At 34.0% G+C, this 11,326-nt stretch overlaps 1 protein-coding gene across 1 annotated transcript; it reads right to left on the reverse strand.

Moving 5' to 3' along the window:
* Nucleotides 1–360: 360 nt before the first annotated feature.
* On the reverse strand, nt 361–1,938 carry LOC149579912 (CBL-interacting serine/threonine-protein kinase 15-like). The gene has a single exon (XM_089812624.1). The coding sequence runs from the start codon at nt 1,760–1,762 to the stop codon at nt 449–451; it is 1,314 nt and encodes a 437-aa protein (XP_089668750.1). The 5' UTR covers nt 1,763–1,938; the 3' UTR covers nt 361–448.
* Between the last annotated feature and the right edge of the window lie 9,388 nt (nt 1,939–11,326).

The following is an 11,326-nucleotide window of genomic DNA, read 5'->3' on the forward strand; positions in this document are numbered from 1 at the left end:
GTTTTTTAATAAATTTATGCGAGTTATGATCTCAGCGGAAAAGTGTCAAGGCTGAAGATGTAAACGACCAAAACAGGGTTTTTGAATTTTTTTTTCAGCAACTGCTATTCAGGCAATATTTGGACGAGTTATTCAAGAGTTTGTAACTAAAACTATAATGCGAATTGTCTATGAATACCCTGGCCCTTTAAAATTATCATAAGTTTTAGATTAGGTTTTCTAAATTAATCCCTGAAATGTACTTAATATTCTCATATGTGAGGTCTTGAGTTGGAGTCTACTTCAACTGCATAATAATAATATCGAAACTTTCACTGTGTGCTAAAAAAAAGAATTACAGATCGCTGCAATCACAAAATGTGGGCAAATATTTTCTAGTATATACACAATTTGAGTCAAAATGTACAATGCCATTATAGGACCATTAGATCAATTTACAAGTCAGCAATTAGAAGTTTGTCCATGCCCAGACAACCTCACCCAGAATTGATCTAAGCTTGTGATGATAAAATTTCTCATACTCCATTTCATCTCCTCCAACCTTGCTAAGCTCAACCAGCAGTATGGAAGGGGAGACTTGGAACACTTGTGCAACAATAGCTATCTTAGACCCTTGCATCTGTATCCTCCATTGTCTCCTCTTCATCTTCAACCCCAAACTTCTTGAGATCTCCTCAAGTCTTGAAATGATAACTGAGGCAGAGAATCTTGATGTAAATCTTGACCCTTGATGTTTCAGTTCTTTCCCTTCATGGAACAACCCAGAGAGATTCAATCCAGGGCACATTGATATAAGCTCAAATGCGTTCAGTTGCTTTTCCTTCCATTGTACTTGATCTTCATCATCAAAACCTTCACCTTGGTTTTGCATTTCCAGTTCACTATCATCCATATTCAAAACATTGCACTGGGGCATGCCATTTCTGAACCATTCACACACCTTGAGCTCTTTCATGGTCATTCTTCTATTGGGATCTGGTTCTAAAAGTCTATGAAGCACATATTTCACATCTTGAGAGAACCATGAAGGGCACTGGAACCTGAAGCTAGTGTTGTGGAGCTTGGTGAGATTGAAATTACTGGAGGGCAAATAGCCTGCAAGGAGAAAGAACAAAATAACCCCACATGACCAGAGGTCTGCCTTGCTTCCATCATATCCCATGTAAGATAGCACCTCTGGGGCAGCATAAGTAGTGGTACCACAAGAAGTATGGAGGAGCCCATCTTGCCTAGATTGTTCAGGCAGTGCACTCAAGCCAAAATCAGCAATTTTAAGATTCCCATGGCCATCAAGCAAGAGATTTTGAGGCTTTAGATCTCTATGGCTGACTCCATGACTCTGACAATAATCTAGACCCAAAACCAATTGATGAAAATATGCTCTGGCTTCTTCCTCTTCTAACCTTGTTTGATAAGCAATTAGGTCTGAGAGATCTCCTCCTTGTAGATACTCCATCACTAGATATATTCTTGACTTGCTTGCCATGACTTCATACAGCTCCACCACATTTGGATGCTTCACTAGTTTCATTATTGAAATTTCTCTCTTGATTTGCTCTGCCTTCCCTCCATTGACCACCTTACTTTTTTCAATCACCTTGATGGCCACAAGATTTCCTGTCTCCATGTTTCTTGCAAGCTTCACTTTAGCAAAAGCACCCTGCCCTATCGTTCTAACAAGTTCATATTTACCGACTCTGTTCTTCACACCGTGATCAGTTTTGCAGGTCTGTGATATCAGCTTGATGCAAGCTTCAATCATTTTTCTGCAATAAATTTTCTAGAGAAGAAAACCATGTAAAACTACAAATCATAGGAAACTATTAAGGTGATCTTAAATCCCATTAAAGAAACAAGACCCTGGTTTAAATAGCTTGTGGGTTCTCAACAAAATAGGAATAATAATAACGACCACAAGTTAGTCTCTAGGGTCTACATCAATACTAGATAATAATCAAGGATCAAAGCAGGCCCACAGAGAGACTAAACAGGACATTCACATGTAGAATCCAAAAAGGAAAGGCAAAGCAGGTTCTTTAAGGCCTACTTTCATTGTGAGAAATTTTCACCGGATGAATAAAGTCTAGGAAATTATCTCTTTCTCAAAATGATTGTTTGTAGATTAAAGAATGAAAACCTGGGCTAACTCTTTAAAATAGGTAACATGATAAAGTACATATAGATGTTGAAGTTAATGATTTCCTGAATAGAAGTAAGAGCCAAGAAACTCTTTTTTCCTTAGCATAATCAATACTATTACTTCCTTGCCCGTTAAGGAAATAAAAAAAGTTCTAACCCAAAGCAAAGATTAAGGAAGACGATAGGAATAAATCAGAAGAGTCTGACAAACGAAATTTGCTAATCAAGACAGCAATTTTGATCTGAAAGTAGTGCAGTCTGATTGAATATAATATTTGAAACTACATTTCTACTTTACTTGAAGTAAACATCTTTCACGGGTTTTGTCAAAGGATCAAAAACTTTATATGTAAGATAAGCATGCTCAAGCCATGAAGGCTTGTCAAGTTCTTTTCAATACCGTGAAGATTTCCCTTTTTTTCACTTTCTCAGCCTCAGCATACTTTTTTTTTCCAAGGCCACATGACTGTCTTTTTGGAGAGTCCGTGGAACTTGGAAGCAAGCATACAAGTGTTGGATATTTGCTTAAATTAATATTTGTTGGGTTGTGTGGAAGTTACCCTAAAACGTATTTGTGAGTGCTTTTACAATTGCTCATTCTTGTGGTATCACTTTCTTTATTCGCTGCATTTTCTAATTTAAAAAAAAAAATTATTATTGGTGAATTCTATAATTTTGAAATTGATTTGTAATGATCTATTAGTCACATTTTCAACATCTTTCATAAACTTGTTTTCAATATATTTGAATTTTTTTTGGCTTGGTGTTCAATTTTTTTTTATCATTTCTTAGTCAGTGTTGAGAAGCAATTCGGAAATATCAACAAAATCATGTAGATAGAAAATGGTGAGTATGTGAGTTGTGTTCTTCAAAGGGTATTGATATCCGTCATATAATTTTGTGGTCATTAAAAAATGGTTTTTGAAGTAGAAAAATAGAACCTTCAAAAGAAATGGCCAATTCCATGAATTGCTATCAATCACTTGTTACTAAGTTAAAGTTGTAGTGCTTCATATTCTAAGATAGAGGTCTTTCCATTTTCTTTAGCTCAAAAAAATGTTTTTATTCCAAGAACACTTCAATTTTTATTCTGCAAGAATCTAGATGGGATACAAGTTCATTAGTCGAGGGTACATCTACAATGAGAGTGCACAATTGTAAAATCAGTCTTTCCATGTGCTGATTTTAGATATATGCAATACTTTTGGGAAGTATCTAGCATTGTCAAATAAGGCTTAATAATGTAGGACGAATACAACTTGATGGTTCAAATTACCAAGAGAACAAATCTATCTCATTGCAAGTGGATGCACTTAACCATGTGTGCTTTAGATGGACAAATTGATAAATTAAAGAAATTGGTGTTGGTATATACTTTAATGAGCCTATTATTATGCACTGATGTAATACACACACTATAAACATGTCAAATAATCCTATTTTACATTCAAAGACTAAGTACATATCTATCGAATATCATTTTTTGAGAGAGAAAGTTACAAAGTTATACTGGAATAAGTAAGCACAAAGGAACAAGTTGTAGACATTTTCACTGAGCCTTTGCATAAGGACACCTTTGAGCATCTCATTGGTATGCTTGGGGTGATAGGCTCACCTTGCAAAGATTAATTAATGTAGGAATACATTAGTGTAGTACAAACTAGAGAAAAATCATAAACCTAGATGTGATGCTTGGTACTTTCCCTAAGAGGGAGTGATCACATTCAAAAGAGCTAAGTCTGAGAGCTCTTTTGATCAAATCTTGGTAACATTGATTATTGGTACTTAATTTACCCTTTTGGTATAAATTGGCTTGATCTATGAAATTACTGTGATCAAAGGTATTGCATATCTTTCTTTAGGATAGAGATGATTTTCTTAGTGGGGAAGATTATCAACAAAGGGAGAGATTATTACTTCCATTATTTGACATTAATATGGGACCCTTTTTCATTGGTGTCAAGTGGGGAAAGTTTCATGTGAAAAATATTTAATCAAGAAAGTATGCATATGGGAAAATGGAAGATTATATATGTTGAGAATTGTAATAACCCCAAAAGGTTATAACTTCTTCAAACACCAAAAATCTTTATACTTCAGTTGTTTGACATTTCGTCAAACACTTTGCAAGCAAGCTCTGATACCACTGTAATGACCCTCCTCAAATCTGCCCTCAAAAATGCTGATGAAAGCTCAAGGAATTTCATCAAACAATTCACATGCAAGGGACGTATGACTGATATAGTATTTCAGCTAGCTTCAAATGACTTTTTCTTCAATTTGCATCAATGAGAATCTTGTGCTAGAAGACTACAATGGACTACACAATGACCTAACATGAGTGTGCTACTAATTTTGTCAATATTCAGTGCATATATATGAGCTAAGCATGAGAAATGAACACCTACAACCAACTGACATTTTTACAAACAGTTGGTATGCAAACTAACTAGCTGATAAATAATGATATTAAATTTCTTAAATGACACCAGCAACTATTATCTTCTTAATTGCAATGAAAAAATACAATGCTCATGAAATATGGCCAAGACTTTGGCATTTACATGGATTACAAAATGATAATGCTGGCATAATGCACACTTACAGCTGAAAGTTTATAACACCCTAAAAAACAATACTAACAAAAGAACCTGGTTGTAGATGGCTGTAATAATTTCCTTCAATGCTGCCCCTTTTGCTTTTCTTTTTACGAACTGCTTTTTCGGCCTGTTTTTTCAGCCTACTTTTTCAGACTGTTTTTTCCTACCTGCTTTTTCGGTTCCGCTTTTTTCAGATTGCTTTTTCGAATCTGCTTTTGTGAACTACTTTTTCGGTTCTGCTTTTTCGTATCCGCTTTTTCAGCCTGCTTTTTCGGTTCCGCTTTTTCAGACTGCTACTATGTTGAATCTCAAGACCATATCTTTCAATGGCGTCAAGATTTCCAGCTTGAAGGGATTTCGTCCTCCAAACTATTGAGACATAATCTCCAGAAAATTTTCCAATTTTTTTTTGATATTTCCAAGAATGCATAAAAGAAGCTCTTCTATTTCGTTTATAGTGTTCTCACAAGAGCTCCATCCTTCGTTTTCTCAATGTGGGATAAAACATAACTCCCTTTATGTAACTTATGTCTCCAATGTGTTATAAAATAAAGGGGACTCTTTTAATTTAAATATTTCCCACAAACTATAGTCTATGCATTAATAAAGTTAAATATTAAATTTAGCTTTATAAAATAGCTTTATCAATGCATAACAAATCTTATCAATGATAAACAAGTCTTCTTGTCGATTTTAAACAATTACCATCTATATACCGCTGCCCTTGGATGTCCGACCATGTCCAAGATGATTTATTATAAATAGTAAGTATGCCCAAAGTTGCCTCAAAACCTCTCAGAAAGACCTGCAACTGAAACTATCTAGGCCAAATGGCCTCTAAGCCCCTTTAATGTCCTGGTTAGCCTATGGGACCATGGGGAAATAGGCTAACGACAACATCATGCTATGAATGCTAAAAAGGGGACATTACAAGAATATTCAAAAAGTTGTAAGTTTAGATGATGCTTTTTTGTTTGATGCTTTTTCACCATATGTTGGCATCAATGCTAAAGGGGGAGATTGTTGATATTGGTAGTAATGTGAAATATTGTTTGTACGTCAAGAGATTTTTGAGATGACAAACATATTGTCTTGATGACATGCTTTGTCATTGATGTTAACATATGTTCCAGGATCATAGATAGACTCAAATTTTGTATGTAACAAGTTATATTTTAGTACAATATAGATAATGATTTTCATTCCTAAATATGCAAGCATGGAATTTTGGGATAAGTCTAGACATTATGTATATGGTTGCAGTATATTATGTGATGTTTTGGATGAGTTACAAATGTTTTAGTAAACCAGTGAACATCAAATTGTGCCACAAGAAATTGATGTATTTTAGGTGTAAGTTGGCAATGAGATGGAACTAATGATTGTAAGCATATAAGATAATAGATGACTCATTGGTGCATGTAGGTTCAGAATTTGGATCATTTAGTTAATGCTAGAATTGTTGCTAATGTGTATTGTATGATATGTTATACTAACATTCAACTAGATGATGTAGTGTGTTGATCTATATTGGCAATAATTAATTATGAATTGTAGCATGTAGATTACTGTATGTAATGATTGTATATTTTTTTAAGGAGGCATGTATGCCTTGTTGTGCTATGTATTTTCTAAGTGTTTTGGGGAAGTCTTAACAGGATGACTTAATTTCTTATTTGTAATTAGTATAAAGGAAATTTCCTTTACCCACTTTGTAATGTGATGTGAATGAACTTTTGTATGTGAGAACCAATGCTACAATATCATAGAAGAGATGATGTATTGTCAGATCCTTTGAGAAGACTTATGAGTGGATTTTATCATTCCTAGTGGACTCCATAGGAATCTATTTTGGCAATTGAGTTGCAGATCAATTATCTCAAGTTTATTTGATTTTTTACCTACAAGAAGAGGTGGTTTAACCTTCTTATCCTTTGAGCGGTGTTCTTAGGATGTGAGCCTTTTATTCTCATCAAATCCTAATAGGGTTATGAACCTTCTAATAAGAGTTGAAGGTCCTTTTAATAGGAATATATCCTATAATAGATAAAATTATACTAAATGCATTGTATTTGATTCCTAATAGGATCTTCAAGGGTTTTCCTGAAGGACAAAAATTAGTGTGTTACAGTGTTGGCTTTCTTGTTATTGTTTAATTCTATCTTATTTGTTGGAGATAATTTTTTAAAGTTTATAATTGATTGCATTTATCCACAACTAATTACCCCCCTTAGTTGTGAGGCATGGACTTGGATTATTAACATAATACTTCATTGAAGTAAGGTTATCTTAATTCAAGCATAGGTAAACATCTAATTTCTTTGGTAAGATTACATAAATTTAATTGCACTCTAAATATTGGTGACTATACCATCAAAAGGAGTTCTTCATCTATTAGTGGTATGGTAAATTCATCTCTATATGATATGTTAGGATTAACCACGGACAAAAATAACAGTTACATGCCAATATAACCAATATCAAAAAATAATAAATTTCATAGAAGTGAACACATGGAACAAAGATTTAACTTGGTTCACCTAATCCCTGAGCCACATCCACCAACAATAAGTCCAATATTATTATTATCTAGTGATTACAATCCACAATCCGTCTTACAGCTCAATACCACTGCAAGAATCTACAATATCACCATACATTATGAAATCCCTAACCCTAAACCATTGTATACAAGTTTTTTCTACTTATAAAATTAGGCCTAGAATAAGTTGTCCAATAGAAAAATAATAGACAACATCCTTTACAATTGTGGGTCATTTTGGGCTTTGGGGGTGCTTTACCTAAAACTCGCGTGGGGGCATTGCCCCTTGACCCCACCCTATACAATGACAAGGAGCACACCTGGTGTGTTTTCCTAGGACCCCACGAGAGGTGCTACCCTCGAACCCTCATAGAAATAATCAGGAGGGAAACCGTGTTGAATAAAACATTGAGTATGATTAAGCTCCACATCACAACATGATACATGTTTGATATGTCACTTGTATTTATTTCTCAAAACATTTTAGATTGAAGCTCTTAGGGACAAATATTTTTTATCCAAGTAAAATATCACAACATGATACATGTTTGATATGTCACTTGTATTTATTTCTCAAAACATGATAGATTGAAGCTCTTAGAGACAAATATTTTTTATCCAAGTAAAATATCAATAACATATCTCACTTTACAATACTCGAGCTTGATATATTTTCCACTTCCAAGTTTTATATTTTTAGAGTCAAAATTGAGGTTTTCTATTCTCTATAGGAATTCTCTATTATATTGAATGGTATAGGTATTGGTTGGTCACTACAATGACTCTATATCTAAGGAGGGACAACCTCTTTACATTAGTTCTACATAAGAGTAACACCAAGTAATATACTTGAATTTCATACTGAGCTCATTAAATTATCGACTAGGGAATGTAAACTTGAAACAATGCCTACAAAGAATAAGCTCTAATTCTCCTAACATGTCATTGTTGGAATAGAAACTAAGCTAGGAAATGAAATAGAAACTTAACCTACACTCATAAATGAAATTACAAACATGAAACTTAACTATTTAAGTATGCTGCAAGAAACAATCAACGGATCTATTATGGTAAGGCTGCAAGAACAACATAGCTCTAAAACTTGTACTACTATTTCATGGAATGAAAAACTAATCTCTACCTAACTACAAGTTATATTCACCTCTCATGTGGGCCTCTACAGAAGAATGAATAATGAAAAAATCTGAGATTAAGAGCTATAAATATCATTTTCATTCATGAGCATTTCATAAGTACATAAACAACAAGAAACAAAGTTCTATTGATCTCAACTGCTAGATTACAAAAGAGTGTCTTCTAATGCTTCTTAACATCAAAATATAAAATTCTAGCTTATTTAACATAATAACATAAAATAAAACTCCTACAAGATAGGGTCCTTCAATGCTAGGAATATGACAAGATCGACATCAAACAACATCATTTAATTTAGAAATAAGTTGTGTTTTTCTTGCACATGAACTCTAGAATTCATGGCTTCTAGATCTGTTCCATGATGATTTACAACTGCCTTGACCCAACATGCAACAATAACTAACAATTGAAAGGTCATGGGATCATAATGAGTTCAAAACAATCAACCGCTTCCTTATCAACGCTTTATCTTTAATGCTGACTTTTCCCTCCATTGCTTTACTCACCATTTCCTACAAAAGGTTAGCATGTACATGCACCAACTGTAGTACATATCCAAGATAAAATTCATAATAAGTTACTCATATTAACTTTTCTCTAATCAATGACTACATGAGAAATTACCCAATTAATGCAAGATAGGACGATACATCATTTCATTATATATATCATATTAATCCCATCAAAATTCACACATATAACAACATAATTATAAGTAGTCTAGATAAGTTTATCAAAAGATCATAAAGTTCTTAAGTCTTATACCGACAAAGCATATAAAAAATGAACTAAATAAGCCTTAGATTAGACTCATCATTTCCCCCAACTTTTATTTTTGCTAGTCCTCCATCAAACATGAAATTCTTTATCCTGGCAATTATTTTGTAATCTACAACTACCTTTTTCCCTATACCACCTTTTGCAAAGTTCCAGTAGAAGCCCTTTGTATTCCTGTTCTTTTTCCATCTTCTAATTTCTATTGCCATATCATGATCATTCAAATTCTTAGTGTTAGCCAACAAAGGATGCATAAACATAGGTGGTTGGAAGGTAGGAGGAAGCCAAGAACTCTATCAAACCCTACCTAACTCTATTTACCAAGGAGCTCGCATGTAGCTAGGATGAAGTTAAGGGGTGAATGTGGTTCCTTATTCCTAAGATCCTCTGTCATGCTACCCCACCTTTTTATAGCCTTCATAGCCTTAGGTAATTTTATTTCATCCAACTTTTCACATCCATCAAATACAACGTCCCTCAGATAATTTATTGCATGACTTCCTATGTCAAATGGGGTAATTTTTAACCAATCAAAATAACAAGTACTAGCATCCTTAATCTAAGGCCTTAAGTACATAGGAATTTCATCCTTTTATTCTCTATAGGACTTAGCCAATACCTCTCTATAGATTTCATTTTGAATCCATGACATTAGAGCTCTTAGTTGAATATCCCCAACATATAGTAAGGGACTCCAGTCTCTATTGTTAGGTACTACAAAATTATGGAGGAAGAATTCACACAATAGATTTTGTATTGTTGTAGGAGAGCTATGAAAAGATTGTGAAAACTCAAGAGGTTCAAACAAAGATGAGGGTTTATTCCTTATTACAAAAGTCATTTGATAATCCAGGAATTGCTCTCTCAAAAATAGTGCATAGACAAGAGAAGGAGAACAACAATTCATAAGTTCAAGTATCATTGAGGTTATCTTAGTAAGCTTGATTTTCAACTTCTCTACTTCATTCTCCTTCTCCAAGAGATCTTGATAATGATTATCAATAACTTGTTTTAACTGTTTCTTTTGTTGATTCCATTGTTCTCGTTCCAAGGTCAACTAGTTAGACAATTAAAAGATAACATAGAATAAGGATACAAAGGTTGAGATTCCTGACTTAGTATTCATACTAAGGTTTCCTTTTACTATTCTTGGAACATTAGTTTCATGTTTTATTGGAATTTCAACCCCTTTAGGGTGTGTCTCTTTTACCTCTATTTCCTTAGGTCTGTCAAGTTGGTTCGCAGCTGAGGCCAATGCATCCAGATCTTGTTTCACTATTTACTCTGCTACTTCATTCACAAAACTTAGGTCAACCTCAAAATTTGTTTCATGAATTTTTTTTCCTAATACTATAGGAGGTGACTTTGGAATGTCTTCTTCCATACAAAAGTCTTCCTCCATCATATCATCATTTTCAAACATACAGTTTTGTTCATCAGAACTAGAATCATCAATTATGACATGTTCTTCATGTTTTGTAGCTTTAGGAGGTTTCTCTACTTCAACCACGAATGAAAAATTCAAAAATTCTTGTTGACCATCAGGCTCATCTATTTCTTGTTGCAAGGGCTCAGAGGATTCATAATAAACTAGGTAGCTAGATTATGGCTCAGTAACAGGCAAATCATGTTTTTGTCTAGTGCTTCTCCTTACTAAAGTGTCCTTTGCTTTCTCAGGAATTTTCTTCTTGTTGGAGATAGGGGGATGCTACATAAGCATCTTCCTATATCTTTTGACAAGACCCAAAGGGTTTTTCACTTCCTTTCTGCTTCTTCCTCGGATAAGTCCTAGTTTGTACGGAGGATGGTGTAATCTCCAGTTCAGAAAATTTAAATTTCTTTTTGCCTTTAGCCTTGTATGACTTAGATGTAGAGACTCCAAGAGAACTGTTAGGGTTTTTAGACCTAGAGCTTCTAGATTTTTCAGAGGGAGATGTTGATCATATTTTCTTAATTACCTTCTCAATCCCATGTCCAGTGTGAACTCATTTTCCCACTCTCTGTCCTATAAGGCATAGGGTTTGATTTTCAAATTTTCCTAGGAGAAAGTCTTCCCATGACATTTTTTTTATTCCTTTTCCACTATTAGATTAATCTGACATTGGTGAGAGAC

Source organism: Cupressus sempervirens, chromosome 1 (assembly GCF_028749045.1).
Source record: "Cupressus sempervirens isolate cs-2001-9-10 chromosome 1, ASM2874904v1, whole genome shotgun sequence".
NCBI lineage: Eukaryota > Viridiplantae > Streptophyta > Pinopsida > Cupressales > Cupressaceae > Cupressus > Cupressus sempervirens.

Bases quoted from the DNA above. Each gene is read 5' to 3' on its own strand.
- LOC149579912 (XM_089812624.1), bottom strand. From the start codon at position 1,762: ATGATTGAAGCTTGCATCAAGCTGATATCACAGACCTGCAAAACTGAT.